At 43.6% G+C, this 20817-nt stretch overlaps 1 protein-coding gene across 2 annotated transcripts in view; it reads right to left on the bottom strand.

Annotated features, from left to right (window-relative positions):
• The window catches only part of rsrc1 (arginine/serine-rich coiled-coil 1), a 104026-nt gene that overhangs the window by 9381 nt on the left and 73828 nt on the right, over window positions 1–20817 (bottom strand). For both annotated transcript variants that reach the window (XM_084018738.1, XM_084018739.1), the window contains exon 7: window positions 12095–12166. In XM_084018738.1, the coding sequence (XP_083874864.1) occupies window positions 12095–12166 (72 nt within the window). The remainder of the gene's footprint in view (window positions 1–12094; window positions 12167–20817) is intronic.

Raw genomic sequence — 20817 nt, 5'->3', positions numbered from 1 at the left:
GTGTGTGCAGTAACTTTGTATACTATCTCCTTTAGTCATTTTCCAGCTCGCCCTTCATTAGTGAATATCCAGCTCCAGCAATGGCGACAACACTGGGAGAATGCAAAGGTAAGAGACTGGCGCTCCATCTCTCCCTCTCTCCCTCTCTCTCTCGGCTGGTCTCCTGTGGGTCTTACCTGTAGGCTAGCTGCTCTTGTTTATGTAACCCCTGAGCTGGGTAAACACACACACATACACACACATGCACGCACACAGGCACACACTTGCAGAGCTTGGCATCAAACAGCTGAGTTAAGCTTAGCAGGGCTGCGTGCTAGGGGCGATGGAGGGGCTCCGGTCTGGCCCTGTTCTCAGCAGCAGCATCCTGGCTGCATCAAAGTCTTCACCGTACCATTCTCCAGGCCCAAACAACAGGCTGCTCCAAAGCATGCCTGGGATTTGGACTGAACAACAGCAGAAAAAAAATGAAACAATAGGTTCCTTATTAAAATCCGACTGATGAGATTTTCTTTTTCGCGGATGAGGATTTCCATTCCATGGTCACTAAAATAAATAAATAAAGACATCTAATGTGTCGACTTGGTGTCTGGGAATGTTGCTGCTAATGAGATATTTTGTTGACATGACAGAGACGTTTAAGCTTGTCCTACTAAGGCCTAGAGCCACCGAGTCAGACCGCTACTTCCACACAGAAAGCCAGACAGCCAACTCGTGTTATTAAAACGGTGTCTGGTGTGGGCCTTGGTTAGGTAATACTTTTAGACTGTATTGATTAGGGGCCGCTGACAGGTTCTGATGTTAGCCCTGGAAATGCATCAAGTGGCTAATGAGCAGCTATTAGGCCCATCGATTTGCTGATTTCAATTGATAGCTAGCAGGCCAAAGCTGCACGTCAATATTTGCATAACTAATACCCTGCAGCTTTAGGCATTGAAAAATGAGACCTCAACGAGTAAGGGAGACAGAAGAGAAAGAGCCAAAGAGTTACATGCAAAGAGAGAAAGGGCAGAGAGCAGATGGATACCTGAACTACCAAAACAGTCCAAATGTCAAGAACAGCTAAACCCCCATGCGTTCCCTCTCCCCTGTCCGGATCTGTGGGTTTGCCTATAAGGCAACAAACAACCAATGGTGGCGTTGCAACCATGACAAGATGTGACGCTGAAGCCTGTCTGACGCCTGTGGGTGCCGGGGTCAACAGGTCACACAAAGTGAAGGGGAATTCTGACAGGCAGAGCCAGATGTCCCGGGCGGGTCCCTGAGGGGTTTGCGTATATGCATGTATGTGTTTGTAAGTGCGTGTGCGAGCTGGGAGATGTCCAATGACGGAGCAGGTGGCTAAGTCTAATGCGCGTTCCCACGAGACCACACACGCACATAATACGCACAGTCACCCCCCCACCTCCAAAAAACAGCCACATGTCTCCATAAGCCATGTCTCCCAACAATGCACCTTCAACCACAAAAACATACACGGCCCAGTGATCCCCTGCGGTGGTCACCTTGTTATCATAGTGTCAACTGGTCTCTGCGGGGTTTGCCGCCCCGCCATCAGGGGCCCGTCACACGTCACTAATGCCCAGTTGTCTCCGTGAAACCTCTTTTATTAATAGTCGGGTCCACACGTTTTCTGGAACTTATGGAGAATACCATATAGGATCTTTGGATAATGTGGCCTCGAGCATTATTTGACCGCAGCAGATAATTGCATGTGATATGTTTATGTTATATCTTATGTGATATCCATTTGGCATCAGGAAATGAAGAGCAGCTGGTGACTGAGTGTCACACACACACACACACGCTCTTCTAGTGTCTCCTCGTGATAGTGATCTCCCACTCTCCAGTCAATAAAGGTCTGAATGATGAATTAAAGACCCAAACAACCTGCTAATGACAGGATGACATGGCAGCCACGCGCCGCGCTCGGCTATCTCCTTCCCAATCTTTGCTCATCCCTCCCCTCTCACCACTTCTCTCTCTTCTGTCATTCAACCCCTTTCTGCTCATCTATCCTCTCAACTTCCTCTCCTCAACTGACCCCAGTCCAACTATTCCATTCTCCCCATCTACACTATCAAGTGCTGCTGCTACAGTGAAACGCATGTGTATAGACTCCTGTCTGTGCCCATAATGGAATCATAGGGAGGAACAATAGATTGGCCCGGTCTACCCTTCCATACCTCCATCTATCGATCATGCATAATCTGTATTTCTTAAAAGAAAAAGGTGTAGTTAAGTGATTTATTCTGCAATCAAAACTTCCCTGACTCATCGAAGGACTTCAGTATTTGTTCATATAAGTGTCATACAAACCTCACACATAACTTATGGGACTTTGATGAGACACATTTTTTGGGGGGGAAATGAAACAAATCATGCTGCATTCCCACTTTCAAATACAGAGCTTTCATTACAACTCAAAAAAAGGTAACCTACAGTATTTACTCGTAATTGGCTCAGATGGAAAATTTACTATTCATCAGGGATGACATGTTTATTGTTGCGTTGTTGACATTGTACCTATCACTATCGTGGGTATAAATAATGCATTCATTGCCAAAAAACAGGGGCCCACCTTTCGGGAAACGAGTACAAACAGAGCTTTAAAGCACTGACTGTATATTTACTGCATATAAGTCAGCTATTTATCAGAAATCCTAGCTAAGACCTGACTGCTCCCGCTGACCTGACTGCACGGTGCTAACTGCAAACATAGAGGGTTAACTAAAACCAGGTGGGTGTGTTTCCCTGTGTGTGTGTGTGTGTGTGTGTGTGTGTGTGTGTGTGTGTGTGTGTGAGGGGGAGAAAGAGAGCAGTATGAGTGTTAGCCGATGTCCTGTGTCTGGGCAGCATCACAGAATCTCATTAAATAGTGAAGCTTTCACAGGCTGAGTGGTGAGATCTTCAAGATCACAGCCACTTTCTCCGTTGATGGGCTAGAAAGGAATACTGGTGGCATTCTTAACATTTTGTATTCAATTTAGTTTCCTTATCAAATCCTTACAGAGTAAAATAAAAGAAAACAAAGTTCTGCTTTCGTTGATCTTGTTACTTCAGGACTCACATTTCAGAAGGTGTCAAAGCCACATATCTCAAGGTCAATTTTTCTCCCTGTGACACTTTTAAGTGCATTGGTTAGGGCTAGTTTATTAAACACTTTCCACACACAGAATGCTGAAGGACAGCTTGCATTTGCTGTAAACTAAGAGAGGCTTTAAAAGAAGTGCTGTAAAAAATACAGCGGCGCGCAGATGAAGGAACAAGTACCTGAAACTCTCCCTCTCCCCCAACTGTTCGGTAACCCGGAGTACAATAACAGCTTGTCTGTCTGAAACTCAAGGAGCACTTTATTAAGCACAGTGCTGTTTTAGTGCGATTAGAATACAGAGTCCTTCCCTGCCCTTTACCAGAAACAACACGCATTTGACTGCATTAACTTGATGTTAAACCAGCCGTGCGGCTGTGTGTGCGTGCCGGAGAAAGTGCAGCGCTCTCCGTTTTTCGATCGCGGGCCGGTCAGCAGCTCTTTTATGAACAACTCTATAATTAGAGAAACACCAAGCAGCTAATTACTTAATTGGAGCAAGGTCTTTAAAATGAAAATGATGTAATCTGAATCCAGGAAACGGGCTCGATTTTCACATGGGCTAATCCATGGACGTCAACACACAAACAGGCACACACCCCTCGTGACCTACAGTCTTCTTGACGTGGGGCCATCAGGCGACCGACTCCTTCCCCTTAGTTGGGTTGTAATTGATTCTCCCTTTCGCTCTGTTGGCTCCTGACAGGGTGTGTGTGTGTGTGTGTGTGTGTGTGTGTGTGTGTGTTGGCGAGCGAGGAAAAGGGACAGAGAGTCTCCTGTTTGTGTGGTATGCTACAAACCATATTAGTAAAGGTCATGGCCGTGTGTGTATGTGTGTGTGTGTCTGAGCAGTAATTAATTAGGCAAATGCCCTCCACCTCCTTCTCTTCTCACCTCACTTGTACGGAGACTAATAACCTTGGTACTGTGCAATACATTACACTCCTTTTTTTCCCCTTCCTGTCGCATTCTGCCTCATCGCAGGGAATCATGCAAAAATAACAAAACAAGAGTGGCATCATCATTTGCATGTAAATCAAAATCATTCTTCATGGCCTAAATTACAGGAAAGAAATGCATGAGTACTATAATGTCCAGTCAGTCCTGATATGTTTCATTTTAGCCGGCTGGACTGGTGTGTGTGTGTGTGTGTGTGTGTGTGGGCGGGGCGGGGGGGGGGTCTCTGGTATTAAATAGCATCCAGCTCCATGCAGTGTCCAGTGGGATCACTACACCTCTGCTTTCACATGCATCTCATCTCGGAATTAATTGCACAACACTTAATACTTGCTACATTATGTTCTTGTAAGACAATTCATGTAAATAGGGTTAAATCTAAGCATCACCATGGACATGACGTCATTCTAATCTGGCTTTGTGACAAAACTCCCAACCTGTGTCGTACCTGACCATAAAAAAGGGTTAAAAACAGAGGTTTGAATCAAGAAACCCAAGTAGCTTTATTCTAATGTACTCAGCAGGTGATCAATACAAATTACGTTGAGGCACTCGCTTGGAAAACTGAACACTGCAAGTTTGAGTTTGTGATGAATACCCAGTTTGTCAATAATGTCAATAGTTGTAGATCCAGATCCCATGTGAACAACAAGGGTACTGACCAATGACAAACAGTCTTGGATGAATGACATCAGAACATTGACATTGATGGGATTATTTTAGGCTTCATTTGGAATAAGAAGAATATAAGAATCTACAAAGTGTGCTGTTTTGTCATACAGTATATATTTATATATATATATATATATATATATATATATATATATATATATATATATATAAAAACCCACAAATCTCACTGTGTGCCAAGCCAACCATTATCACCACAGGAGAACTCCCTTCACCGTGACAGCCCTCACTAACAATATACTCCTTCTTTCCACGTGTGAACATGTACACTTTTTTCCCCCCAATGGCGCAAAAAGTGCAATACGTTCATGACACAGTGTAGTGCAACCAAAGCCCACAAAACACACACACTCGTTTCAAGCCTTCCTACAACACACTCGTCACACACACCACATTTAAAAAAGAGACACACTCGTCACACATCACTGCCCCTGTAACACACACACACACACACTATTAAGTGACCTCTGATGTCTAATGACAAACCATGCGGGGGCCACCACATGGCCAGAGCCACCCATGATGCCAGCACTTTGACCTGCAACAGTCTGCGGGTGTGTCTAATCACAGCAGCCTGACCACCCTGTTAGACTGCACCAAGTACACTACTGCTGTGTATGATCATGTCCAGACGCACGCCAGTGTGTGTGTGTGTGTGTGTGTGTGTCACATTCACATACTGGGAATGTTTTCAGTTAGAGCGGCAAACTAACCTTTAATCTTCTAATAGTAAAGCTGCGTTACTAAGGCAGAAAGAGTCACGCTGATTATTCAGTTACATTTAATGTGTTAGCAATTTTAATGGATTTGAAAGTAAAATTCTGTAAAATTACATTTTAACGATAAAATAAAAAATATATTTGCATAAAAATGATTCATTGCTGTGTGGAACTTACAATTTTATTTTATTTTTTCAGTTTCTAAACATTTAATGGATGAAGTCAGATTTCTGCACACCATATCTCATAAAACCAGTTTGCATGTCACTCTCCTAAATCTAAATAGGCTGGACAGGAAATCTGGAAAATAAATCAGCCTGGTGACTCAAGCGAGGTTGCTGAACACACACTGGTCTACTGGTAGCAGGTTAATTGATAAGGGTGACCCAAGGAACGATTACCAATCACGGAGGGTAAAAGGGTGCTGTCAATCATCTGTCCACTTGACCTGAATGAACACAGGTTGGAAGCTTGCATGGTCAATCTCTGTGTAATCTAGCCTATGGCAGAGATAGCTCGGCTGCTATCAGATCAAACATGTCATTCCATAGATATCCTTGTAGAAATGATTAAGCGATACGCTCCGTAGCTACAAAAGTGACAGCCACACCGGGCAGCATCAGCATCCTATTACCCCGGGACAACAAAGGGTCACGCGGGGGTTAGCAGAACTCAGTATGCGCCTGCACTCATTCACGGGGCCGGCAGTGCTTAGGACAGGAGGTCACCTAATCACCTTGCCGAGCCATCTCCGAGGGAGGAAAGGGGGAAGCAAGAGGTGGGGGGGGAAATCAACTTTAAATTTGCAGTGATGAAAAATCAATAAAGCAGTAATTGCTTGGCTTATCACCCTGCAATGAAACAAATTGGGAGGAGAAGGAAAGCAAGAAGAGGGCTGGCGTCCACACTGCACGCCAGGGTGTTTTTGGCTGCAGCATGTGGAGCTGAGCATAGCATCGGGGGAGGGAGGGGGAGGGAGGGGAAGAGAGCGAGAGAGAGAGAGAGAGAGGGAGGAGAGGAGTTTGGGCTTCAGTGGGGCAAGGCAAGGAAAAAAGGTCTCCTCGTGATAATTAAATCTTCTCACACTGATTTTCTGCCAAATTTATTTCCCCAGGGACCATAACTCTGATTCAGTGCTTACAAGCCTTGCATAACTAATCATTTAAACGTGGGGGGAACCACAAACCTGAATGAATTGGGAGGAGAGAGGAGAAAATAAAAAAGAGAGATGGCTAGACTGAATGTGTGGCCCTATTCATCTCTAAATCAATCATTATTTAGGCAGGACAAAAATCAGAAATGAGCGTGGAACGTCCTTCTGAAAGAAGCCGTTTGAAACAGACCTTTAAAGTGAAGGTGTAATTTATTGTCAATGTGCTCTCCTTTACACGTTCTCTGCAGAGCTATACGGGCAGAAAACATCCTTTAATTCCTGGAACAAATAAAAACCCATAAAGCCAATGAAGTGTCGGTTCAATATTCCTCTGACTGTTCCTGGCATGATTGTGTTGAACATAATAACACAACAAATAAGGCCATTTATCTGAAGTAACGACAGGAGATGAGGCTAACTCCGCTAATCAATACCGAATCAATACAAACCAGATTTTCTTACATCAAAATCACTGAGACAGATCTTTCTTCAGCGCAGAGTGCACAAGAGCAATACAGTGCCTCCCTCGAGCCCCGAGGTAGATCATATAGCCGGTGGCGAGAACGCAGCTTAAAAAAAAAAGGTAGAATGCTCAACCCTGAGAGAGAATGCTGGGAACTATAATTATAGCATGGTATAATTCAGACACTCTCCTTATTGAATCCTCATGTTTTAGTTAATGTGATGAGATCATGGACACCAGATCACTCATGTTTACCAGCGCATGAATTTCACCGCTTGTCCTTCAAGTGGCAGGCTGAGCAGTGCCGACGCTGCTCGGCGAGGTAGCGTGGCACGCCACACCATGGCCCCGGTAATTAAAACATTTAAAGCAGAGGCAGCCCCCCTGTGCTCCCGAGGTGTGATATGGGGGTCACGCGCCTGTAGATTCTAATTTGCGCACCATTTGTATTCATGACAGGCACGTGCTAAATATTTAACAGCAGCCCGGCAGGAGTTTTGTATTGTTAGGCTTTCCAGGTCAAATAATTTGATTTCAAGGCAGATTACATTAAGCGTCAATGTCCAAGCCACCACTCTCACTTGCCTCTCATTTCCTGTCTTTTATTACAACCGAGATAGGCCAGAACTGAAGGGATATGGCTTTGGATTATACAAGAGCTTTTTATCCGTGGATTAGTTATTATTTTCAATTAGAAAAGGGATAACATCGTTTATTATGGACGCACACACCCACGCCAGTATTGTATGCGGACACTTGCATGCCGAGCGGAAATTTTAGCTGACTGACAAATTGTTTAGTAGAGCATGTAATCACACCTAACGAGAAATATTATTTCAAACACAGACGGAGCGGGCACATGCATCCTTAATGATATTTCACTTACACTGATTCAGCTGTACAGTCAGTAAAGATGTGTATTTAATCTCTTTTTTTTTCTGTATGCTGAACAAGTAAGGCAAGAAACCAAATCCAGACATTTTCTGTTTCAGCCGAGGCCCTGTGGTGATTGACAACAGAGCTAGTTAAACGGTGATGAGGCGTTAATGGATGCTAGGTCGAGGAAGTGAGAAGGGGTGGGGGGAGAAGCAGGACGGGGTCTGCGGCTGAATATTTAATGGTCATATAATTCCCGAACACAGACACACACAGACAGGTACACACCCAACCTGTGACCTGTCCTACACACCGCGTAATTAGGGAAACAGTCCTTTCGTTTAACTGCCAAAAGAGCAAACGGTAGGTATATATCCCCCTAATGATATGGGTTAAAGAGCTATTATACGTCTCATTAAAATATATGATCTCCCAATCTGGTGGTAGTTTGAGGTAATGGGGACAGTGCAGCATAAGGGCTAAAATACCATCTGCGGGGTATAGGCAAGTGTCCAATCCATATCTACATAATTGTGGCTTCATAGACGAAAAAATGTTTCTGTCAGCGCCTCGTGGACGACACATCAGCGGTGTGTGGGAATGAACCGGGGTTATCCAGCATCTGACACAAATGTTCTTGTCAACAGGTTGATGCGTTCCCGTTCTCTCCATCTCTGCATGAAAGAAAAGCAGGTGGGATTAAGGTCTTACAAAGCCTTAAACACACAGGAGCACACCTGACACCGTATGTACTCAGTTACTGGTGCAACGCTGCGGAGGATGTAATGGAGACATCCCTATTTTTCATCATATTTTAAATTCTCCATCTTAATTTCTCACCATTAAACTCACTTCCAGTTGACTTGACATCTTACTCCTTTTAAATGAGCTACAAATAAATAACAGGAAACAACGACTAGGGCTGAACAATATGATCTAAAATCTATAGTCAAATAAATGATAACCATTCATCCATTGTCTACCGCTTATCCTTTATTCAGGGTAAAATAAATGATAACATTCACTTTAATTAAAGTTCATGCAATTTTTTTTTTTAAATGGTTAGAAAATTAAAAAGTGACTAATTTGATAATCAATTACCATCATTTTTTGTGTGAAAATTTGAATAATTGTCATATAATGATAAGACACTGAATATTTATTTGGGTTTGAGATTGTTTTTGTTGGACAAAACAAATAATGTAAATACGCAAATCACACATTGTTTTATAGAAAGAATCTTTATCGAGGAAAATAAATGGCAGATTGATTAATAATCAAAATAATAAGTTCCCAATGGTTGTCATAGTTATAGTCAGTCTGTTGTAAAACATGAACTTGAACTAATATTTGTTTTGTTCCATTTTCTTTGTTTCTGTTTCTTTCCGTTTATTGACTGTAATATGTTGCCTCGTGTTGCATTGTGTCGTTTGTAAATTGGGAAACTTGAATCATAAAAAGAAAGAAACGTAGAACATGAGTAAATTTGGCACAACTTCATAATATTTAAACACAAAGTGTGTCCTCCTGATGCACATGAAAGTATGATGTCAACGAGAACGGGAAGGGGTGAGTTTCATTCGTCCAGTAATGTGATATATGTGGTTTATATCCAGCCCTACATTACAACAGCACCAACACACACAGTATCTCTGGTTATACATTCCAGCCTTCAGTGAAGTGCCAGCTGTCAGTACAGTCCACACAAACAGACCGTGTTACACTGGCAGTCAGTCCATCTTATTATAGCTGGACACACTATGTTAGCTAAAAGCCTCCTGGGCACACAAACAACATCTCTCAGCTTTAATAGCCTAAACAAGGCATGCTACTAACAAAGAAACCATCCTCCCCTCTCATTCTCACAGCCTTTCATATCACTTGTTTCCTTTTTCAACCACTAGCATCATCTGGCTGCCCTTAACCAGAGAGCCAAACACTCTTTTTAAGTGGAAACTACTTTGTTAACTGATGACCACAGGGTCAGTTATTGATCCTCTCTCTCTCTCTCCCTCTCTCTCAGTAAACCCTGCTGATAAAAAACCTCTCTTTCCTCCGCAGTGTGCAGCCACCGTTGGCTACAATAATAGATTGCATATCATAGCATTCACATGAATCAGATCTCGGTGGTTCGATTAGGTCTAAACTAACTCAAACACATTGCCAGTCAAGGATGTGAATCTATTTATGAACGAGGAGTGTAGGTGGTAGCGTTCTTCACTTCTCCCCTCCGTTCGCTTTAAAAGGTTTTTCTCATTTCAGTTGACTTAACGGTTCAAGTGTAAACTTTCTAGTTGCGTTGACCTCGAAGAGGCCCTGCGGGGAATAAGAGGACCCCTGGTGATCTGCTGTTTAGCAGCAGCAGTGGCCCACCTCCTTCATTTCAGCTGTGCTGGGAGGAAGGGCAGAAGAGGATGGAGCTGGCTTGTATCCATGTGTGTGGATATGCCATTCATATCCATTTGTGACCGCGCCATTGGCTTCTCTCACTACCAAGACAAGGCAAGTCACCAGGGCCACTTTGTCGAGCCCCTCTGATCTCACTGCATGTGTCCCTGTGCAGGGAAAAGGATACGCATCTGCACCGCTCCACTAAAAAAAACACACAGGACTAACACATGGAGTAGGGGAGCTTTGTGAAAAAGAGTCTACTGAATGCAAAAAGAGGCAACAGTGCAGTGTGAACGTAGCTGGAGAAAGCTATTTGATTGGGAGACGCTGTTGCCCCAAGCGAGGCACTTAGTCACCACTTTGGCAACGCTTCCACTCGGAGGAGAGATGCAGGAGAAGGGAAAGAATGAGAAAGACACAGAAGAGGGCAGGAGTGAGGTGGAAACGGTTGATGAGGACAAATGGAGGTGGGAAGAAAGAGTATGTTAGACAGAATGTAGGAGGAGAAAAATAGACAGACAGAAGGCTAAGACCAAGAAATATAATAATATCAATGTGAGAATGGTGGAGAGGGTGAAAAGAAAAATAGAGAGAAGTACGGAATAAAGTCTTCCCGGAACTGCGGGACCAAAGCGAGAGTGCAGGGCTAATTAGTTTCTGATGGCTGGACTTTCATTTGGTTAAAAGGTCAGCTAACTTTAAAGGTCACACTGCCATGCTCGCTCGATACACACAAAAAATTACACAAGAAGAGCGGAGAGAGAATCCAGCGATATAAGAACACCCACACTAAAACAAACTGCAATATCACAAAAAACTACAATAACACATGCCTATGGGTAAGCACGCACACAGACACAAACAGTGGTTAATAACAGCACATTTGATATTCTCATTTATGTCATGCCCTGGTCAGAGCAGGGCCCAGGGTCATTATTCTATCTAAGGACTTTTATTGCTGCTAGCATATCCACTGCAAATTACTCTCCACTTTATTTGAATGTGTATCAAGATAATCTGTGTGTGTGTGTGTGTGTCTGCATGTCCTATGTTGGCAGGATAAATTTACTGCCTGCAATGCTAAGCACATTTCCGCCTATGCATCTTTATGAAGATTACAGCTGTCTTAATAAAAACTGAGCAGTGTAATCAGCATATCTAAGTTAATGTTTTGCAAAGTATAGATGAACTGCTAAAGGAGGAATTCTCGTTTGCAAGACAAGGGTGCTTACCTTCATCTGTTAATGTAAACATATGAGATGTGTTTAAGCGTGTAAAATCACTAACACGAGCAGAGAGTGCATGGACTCCAAAAATCTGACAAACAGGAGCATAATCAGGGTTTTACCAAAACTAATACACATATTTTTTGATATTACTCTCACATTCACTGCATGGACGCTACATGGAACTATATGGAAGTTTGTTTCTTATTTTAAGATACTCCAGTTTTATTTTTTATTTGGTGTCCTTACTCCTTCAAGGCTATATTAATAGCTATTTGATAGACAACAAAATATACAAAAGCTAACTATAATTATTTTGTCATTTTAACTGCTACGTTGCCAACACCTATAATATTGTATTTTTGTTTTTAGAACAGCTACAAGTGGTTTGGTGTTGGTGCCAAAGTTCACATGCTGACACACACACACACAGACACACAGACACACAGACACACACACACACACACACACACACACACACACACACACACACACACACACACACACACACACACACACACAGTAACTCACGGTCTTCCAGTTTCTTCTGGGCCTCCTCTTCTCTCTTGGCTACTTTGGCCTTCAGTACCTCGTCAGTCTTAGCTGGAAAGAAAGACAGCAGCGTTAGGCAGAACTTCACAGACATCAGTTTTATTATCTTTTTGTAAAGAAAGCAGTTTTAGATAAATTAACTGAGATATTAAAATCATATTATTAATTATGATACATATTCACAATGAAAATAAAAACAAATATATATATTATTTAAATGTTATGATCCCCAAAGACATATTTGCACGCATCAGGCACAAAAGCTATTTCTGTGGGAGATACTTTGATACTTATCACAACGCAGAAAACACCGGAGAACACATTATTGGATCAACGGTACGCGTACAAATCAACAAAAATATGAATCATGCCTTCGTCTCCTTTCCCTCAGCAGACAGCATCCTTCTCTGCTTTCCCTTCATACCCCTGTTAAAGTCGGTGAGTCTTCCTGAGAGGTGTTTATCGTCTCGGCATAATGAAAAGCTTAAGAGAAAGTGAGGCTGAGGGAGTAAACACTCGTCAGGGCATTTTAAGCATCTCTCATCGTGAGCCGTGTTGTCTCGGCTCCCTTTTCCTCCGCCTTTCCCCCTGAATAATCAAGATGTTAAGCCACATTAAAAAATATAATGCCGTGTATGGCAGGACTATCAATATTGCCTCTAAATTAATTACATTTCCGTTGCGGCGCATCATTTATTTCGCAGCGTTAAGGCCTCGGCGGAGCCATTCGCCTTTATTGCTATCTCACTTGGTTGATGAGTGAGCTATGTAAAATTGAGTCTCCAATATCATTACACTTAATGAGTTTAAACTTTGAGAGAGAGAAAAAAGAAAAGAGAGACGGAGAATGAGGGAGCGAGCAGAAGGGAGAGGAAGAGAATGAGAGCACTGCACTGTTTTGGGGAACTTAATACAATATAGGAGTGGGTGTAAGTGTTTGAGAGTGCTTACAGAATGTTTGTGTTAGGGCACTGCTGTGGGTGTCCCGATGTGGTTCATTGCACCGCTCGAGATGCTGGCATGCATGTTTTGTGTACGCTTTTTTGTGTGTCTGAGTGTGTGTAAGACTTTGTGATGCAAACATAAAGTACAACGCATGCATCAGCTGTGTGTGTGTGTGTGTGTGTGTGTGTGTGTGTGTGTGTGTGTGTGTGTGTGTGGATGCAGGAGGCCATGGGTTGTGCTGGTCTCGCTGTGACTGCACTGCTGTTTTTGTTCAGTAATTGGCGTAGACAAAGAGCCGTCACACTGCTGTTACGGCTGGTTAAGTCGGGAGGTTCCGCATCTTTACTAACAATAACACGACATGGATGACTGAACCTTCCTCTACCTCACTCAGCTTGTGTGTGTGTGTGTGTGTGTGTGTGTGTGTGTGTGTGTGTGTGTGTGAGCATGCCTAACCAAATCAACAGTCATCAGTTCATTTACCTTAGTTAACACATTCTAATTAATGTGTGTATGTACCAAAAGCTAAACCACACCTTTGCAACTACACTGACATGTATTTGTGTGCGTACACGTGTGTGTGTGTGTGTGTGTGTGTGTGTGTGTGTGTGTGTGTGAGAGAGAGAGAGTGAACTCTCTGTGTTCTCCAGTTCCCTCTTTGCTCGAGGCTACCGAGAGGCAGGTAGGAGACGGAGGAGAGGTATTGGTGGTGAAATGGAGCAGGGTGGGAGATGGGGGTAGAAAGAGGAGGGGAAAAAAGGGAAAAGGCAGATAGATGGGGGCCATGTTGGAAAAAGAAAGAACTGACAGCGAGGGGAACAGACAAACAAGCAGAAATAAGAGAAAAGGCCTTGCCTGCCGTGCACACAAACATGTGCACACAAACAACAGGAGTGATTTGTCGCCTCTTTTTGTTTGCATGTTTATCCTCCACCTCTTATCCCTCCCTCCCTCCCCCAACAGGTTCTCTTATCCTCTCGCTCTCTCTTCTCTCCTTCTGTTTTGCCCTCTCCCACCCCTCCCCGTTTTTTTATGCTTTTCTCTTCCTTCTCTTGCTCATCTCTCCAGTACACTGTGCCTGGGGCGATAGCAGCAAATCAAACTGTTTATCCATCTCTCATCAGTGCGCTGCCTCACGGGGTTCCTGCCCCCTCAAAACAATGAAAGTAGGCCTGAGCACTGAGCCAGGGATACGATTTAATTACATCAATAAAGAGCTCTGCTTTTTAAAAAAAAAAAGATAAACTACAAAACAATACATTCCAGCAACACACTTTGCTGCACTATCATGAAAAGCCTGTTAATTTTACATGTGTATGTAAGAAACATTAAGCCTCACAGCTGTGCCCATCTAGAAATACAGGCATGTCTGTGTGCAGAGGCGCCTGATTGGAAGTATATTTCTTGGCAACTTAGTGGCTCCAGTTCATTGTAGGATAATTCCGTGATGGACTTTTATTAAAGCGGGTAATAAACGGCCGGGTGTTGGGGAGAGGAGAGGCCTTTCACTTCATTTAGACTTCGTTCAGTCTTGGCTGCAGGGGCGGAGTGAAAGAGGAGAGATGGCAGCGGGAAGGGGCGGCGAGCGTCAGTGAAATCGCATTGTGATTATGAGCTTAATTGCAGCTCAGGGGCCCATGGGCCATGTAGCTCTGGTGGCGCTAGAAGATGTTTTATGCACAGCAACAGGGAGGAAGAAAGTGAGAAAGAGAGAGGGAGAGCGAGTGGGAGCGCGAGGCAGGCTGCCAGGATGTTTGCAAATTCTTCTTTACAGAATCTCCTCTTCTATCCCTTTTCTCCTCCCTTCTTTTTCTTCTTTATTTTCCTCCTCCCCCCAACATCCTCCTTCACTCCTCTCCTATTCTCTTCTCTCCTCCTCTCTCTTCTTCCTGTCCTCCTCCCTTGGCAGGATTAGCTGGGTCTCGTTAGAGGGGAAATGTAATAATGCTCCCACCAGGTGGAATCGGGCCCGCTCCATTATCAGCCGGGAGATGGATGGGCCGTGTAGGGCCGGCGGGGGCCACGCGCGCACGCAATTTAGATTCAATAAACTGGCAAAGCAAGACCCCCAATCTGATTTATCTCTTACACGCCGCCAATGCTTGCTGCTACGATGCTGATTCCCTATTACCACTCAGAGAAGGACTATTCATTGGATGTAAGGCACGGCAGTCAGAGAGGCTTGTCGGGGGCCCCGGGGACGACAGCAAAACAGATACAGCAGAGGGTTAATACGTTTACACACAGATAAGCAATTAAATCTAAGGCCGAGGTGAGTTATAGAGTTATTAAGGACGGGGAGAAGGGAGGGATAGAGGGTGAGAAAAAGAAGGAGCGAGATGTTATTCAGCACAGGAGTGCGGTAGCTTGGCCCTTAGGCCGAGTACAGTAAGTATTAGAAGTGAGAAAGGCTACCATATTATAGAGTTCATGAGGTGAGAGAACAACAGAAGAGCAGCAGCCTGCCCACGTTGTTCAGTAAACTCAATACAACACTTACAAACTAGCACTGCTGAAGACAGAGGTCAACACCACAGTTATCCACTTAAGACTCGCTTGTTTGCGTGAGTTTATGAGCGAGTATATATATATATATATATATATATATATATTGTATATGCAAGTGCACGGCTTCATGTCTAACTGTCAGTGGGTATGTGTTGGCGTAATAGGTGTATTCATAGCCACTGTACACCTGACTAGGAATGTGCAGAACATCACGTTTGGCCGTGTGCGTTTAGCCCATGAGTGTGAGAGCCGCAGAAATGTTTGCGGTGTTGGTTGAGGTGGGTGTCATTCCAGTCCGGCCGCCAATCAAAGTGAAGCTGAATGTCAGCGGGAGAGGAGGCGTGATTAATCAGCCTCGCACCCAACGACAAACAGAATATTAGAGGCAGCGCAGCGCCATTGGAAAAATGTCCCTTCCAATCAGCCGAGCACTTTACAGTGAAGCCCAACAGCCGGGCCTCCGACCAACACTGAATAACAGGGAGACAGATAAGACGATAAATAAATAAATAAATAAGAGACAGACAGGTTGGGAGACAGGGAGAGAGACAGACAGGTCTGTAGGCACACTGACGAACAACAGCCCTGACGGGCCGAAAGACAAGACAAAGAAACATAAGAACACATTGCGGCAGAGAGGACAGACACATACTGACACACAGGCCTGACAGGTGCGAAGACGAGACAGACAGACAGGTGCGAAGACGAGACATAAAACTGCTGGGAAGACATACTGACAACTAAATAGCCGTGCAGAATGATATATTGCCGCAGCAACAAAAGTCCTACAATCCCTCTGTGCAATAAGACCCACAAACACCGTAAAAAGTATTTTCAATACTATGACATACAATGACGTTAAAGATAAATTACTTAGCTACATATTATACGTTTCTTTTCTTTGCCATGTGACTTCAAAATAAGTGAGGGAGTCAAAACATCTCTTAGTTGGTACCCATGAGAACAACAAGTTATCAGGGCATTTTATTTGGACATTTAGGTTGATAGCACAAGTCCATCAAAGTATGATGAGTCCAAAGTCATAACCATACGCCATTCATATATTATATATATATATATATATACAGTATATATACACACATACACAAACATGGATTTATTGATGAAAGCTAATGAATTGTCCCAGAGGGTACATGCAGCTCTAACAATAACAATAACTCATTCAAACTTGATGTTTTTCAGCTCTCAGGGGGTTCAAACATCATCTGGAATGATAAAGCTGTCATTTGTCAGGTTTGAATGCAGACTGCAAGGTTAGAGTTACCACTTGACTGTGTGTAAACAGAACTTATAATACTGACAGAGAGACAGAGAGACAGAGAGAGAGAGAGAGAGAGAGAGAGAGAGAGAGAGAGAGACAGTGGTGGCATCACAATGTTCTGTGAGAAAGATCACTGTGTGAGTCTTGCTGAACAACTGGCCTTGCATGTTTTGTAATGGGACTTCACTTACAGGTCCCATGAGAGTTCAAACTACCCCATAATTACCACTGCATCATTGTGAATGGTTACAGCTTGAACACTTGCCCAAAAAGCTTCAGCTTCATCAGGTGAAACCATGAAACCGACCGTATCTGAGGGCATAGAGGTTAAATGGCTCGTGGGAAGAGGCAACGTCCGAAGCAACCACTAGGTGGCACAGCACACAGACAACACGAGAGGGAGGCTGCAGCCAGGCCTTGCTTTTATGTGTGTGTTTAAATGCAGGTGCCTGGGTGTTTGTACAGGACCCTCCATCAAAACCAGCTCATCCAGACCTTGTAGTTGTAAAGAATAACTTGACACGGGACATATCACATATGTACCTGCAGACTGATTGGATGGGCAGACATGAAGAGATACAACATCAAATCATTTAAATATCTCGCACTAGAAATACATAAAAACCATCCAAGGGCAAGCCTGTATTTGGTCGCAGTTAATGTCTGACATCGTGCAACTTGTGTTGACAACAAATAGAAAGTGTTCAGAAAGGTACTGTATCTGAGTCAGTGTGTCTTAGCCATAAGAGTGAATTCCTCCAATCAGAAGACAGGAGACCTGAACTGGAATGATCTTTATCGCAGGCCGCCCTCTGCATCTGTCATCGGGCTTATTTAACGACAACCCATGAAATATTTACAAACTAAACAATTAGAGAGAGATATCTTACAAAATCAATCAATTATTCATCGCCAATCGTCTGAAAAAGCTTTTGTTTTGTTTCATGGCTATATTCTGATGCTGGGGGGGTGCATCAATTAGGGCCTGTACTCCTGCGGTGTTACGGATGCTTCAGAGGAGTGATTGCTTCAATGAAGGAGCCAGATGCAAGTTGCCAGTACAACATGCTGACACAGTGTTGTGGCAGATGAGCTTGATAAAAACACACCCCACACTTTGCCAAACATGAAGTCAGAGGGACGACTTGAATTATTGGTCTGAATGTGTGAAGAATTTAGACTTTCCCTCGACTTTCCATCAGAACTAACATCCAAAACTCTAGAGCCTTGCTTATATGCGACATTTGTTCTATTAAATTTTAAAATGGCCCCTTTACTCTTGACACCTGGGCTCTGTGTTTGTATTTTTCCTTCGCAGTGATCATGCTGAGATTGCATCTGCCAAACTCAAAGAGGCGAGGAATTAGACAATAAGATATTTATCTTATTTATAGGAAAAAACAGGAGGCAACTCTGTCCAGAGTTCATTTTCTCTGCAAACTACAAACGCATATCATTCAGATCCCTAATGTGTTTGGATCTTCTTGTGCTTTTTAAAGGCTAAGCATTTCTTACATACTTTTGTTATGGCAGATATGTGACTCCAGTTTCTAAAATAAATAACTCAAAGCTCATCCCTTTAAAGACAACACAAACAACAAACTGGCTGTCCCATGTGCAGCAATTCAATTAAATCCCTGATGCTTAATGACACAATATCCATCAGTTTAAAATGTGAGTATAGAATAAGGAAGGTCAGTGTAATAGTCCTCAGTTCCAAGTTACAAACCCCTGTGCACCACCAACGCTCGGCTCCAGACTACACACTGGGCTCTGGCTCTTATTTCCTTTGGGCAAACCCTTGCACAGGAGGTCTGGGGTTGAGAACAGGTTTCACGTGGGGCAATGAGAAGCTGAACAGTGGGGTCTTCTTCATGATGCATGTGGGTGGCTCGGGCCCAGCACCACAACCTACCCTTTACACCCAAAGGGCGAAAGTGTATCCCATGACTCTGCACACTCAGAGAGACGGAGGCCCCGGAACCTGGGTCGGATAGGGAAAATGTAGAAAAGGAAGCGAGGAGCAGAGGCCTCCAGCGGTCAGGGAGATCAGAGGGGGAGGTTACTCTGAGGACCATGCACTGCCATGGGCTGCACACACACACACAGACACACACACTCACACACACAAGCCTGGGGGGTAACGCTGACAACAAAGCCTCTATAATGCAGCCACCAGGTCACACAAAGTGCAGAGTTCACCTCACTATGAACCATAAAAGATCACGTGTAAATTGGAAATGCTGTTGCTTTTATAGTAGATATAGTAACATTAGTTCTCTTACTGGTTGGTGAGAGGGTGGACATGCCTTTTAGATAAAGTCAAAAGTTCTGTCATTGAACTTCACTGAGATGAGCGGGTAAGTGCATAACAGAGGTCTTGAGAGGGCAATCAGATCAAATCCATAATGCAGGGATCACACGGTAAAATATTAAGCATCTTGGGGCCTCTGAATGACATCTCACCCTCAACCTCAACCCTGTCATGTCTCCACATGCCATCATCCTCTTTCTTATGCTTCCCATTTTTTCTTTACCCGTTTCTCTTGAAACACTCTCCTGCTTTCTGTTGGTGCGTCAGGTGCTAGAGAGGAGGTAGGATGCTACAATCAGGTTAGGCCCACATTTGGCCATTCATGCCAGGCTACCTGTTACAGTTACAACAAGAGAAGAAACATAAAAAGAGATGCTGAAGCTTGATGGCATGTTTCTAAAAGTGTGGGCATCATAGAAATTTACTGACTGGCTTCAGTTTAAGCCATATAAAATAGGTATACACAATCCTAATTCCATTATTGTAGCAATGCTTTGTTGGTAAATATCTGGAGACAATCAATTAGACTATATTTATTTTAATGAACATATCTACGTGAAAAACTACCATGAAGACAACACAGACTAAAAGGGAGAGCGTTTTCTCAGATTGTATGACTGAAAGGCTGATGGGAATAAAGACAGAAGTACTACAGCAGAAGAACATCGGGTCACACACACCCTTCAAATGGCCTTTGCTCCAACACATCTATTGCCACCAAGTCTGAGATCTCTCCGCCAGCTGTCGCTCCGCTCTCTCTGATTTTCTCTCTGTTGCATCGAGTCTCAAAGCACCGCTTGGAAAAAGTACCGGTTGCTTTGCCTCTGCGCATTGCAGTTCACAGTTAAGCCGCTTTGCTCCATCCAAATGCTCCATATATGTCCTCTGTACAAGGAACTGATTATAGTTCAGTACAGCATCCCACCCAACTCCACATGGGTGATCTGTACCAGGTCAAGCATTACATACCTGAAGTAATTGTACTTTTATTCTGTCTTTAATGTGTTAAAGTGTCCTTATTAGGGATTAAGGCTTGAAACGTTTTTTACACATGAACATATATTGAAAAAGACAAACTTAGCCAAATACTTCCCATCAATTACAATTTTACTTATTAATGAGTTATGTTCAAATTAAACAAGAAGGTTGCGTCCCTGGTTAGAATGAAATGCATGTGTGCTGCTTAAAGCTGCTTAGCTAGACTGTGTATGTATGTGTATATATATATATATATATATATATGTGTGTGTGTGTGTGTGTGTGTGTATGTATCTGCTCATCTGTCCCAGGGTGAATGCACTTGAGCCTGTTGTTGAATGGTGGAGAATAGGCTGTGGTTCCCCCGCTGAAAGCCTGTTGGATGCCATTGTGATGGCACACCACTGAGTGTGTGTCTCATATGTGTGTAGTGCTGGTGGTGGCAGTGATGGGGGGGAAGGGGGAGGGATGGGGAGTCGGGGGCTAAGTCTATCAGGACCCCCGCACATGAAAGGTAAACTGGAGCCGCTAATCGCAGTGCTGACACAAGGAGGTTCAGGAGGGCGGCCACTTAGAAAAGAAAGGCAGGAGAGCCGGGACCCTGGCAGCGTCAATAGGGTTCAGCACAACTAACCACATTACAGGAACAAACACACACTGCAGAATAGACACACA

This window comes from Eutrigla gurnardus, assembly GCF_963514095.1.
Source record: "Eutrigla gurnardus genome assembly, chromosome: 10".
NCBI classification, from domain to species: Eukaryota; Metazoa; Chordata; class Actinopteri; order Perciformes; family Triglidae; genus Eutrigla; species Eutrigla gurnardus.
This window is presented reverse-complemented; position numbering and strand designations above follow the sequence as displayed.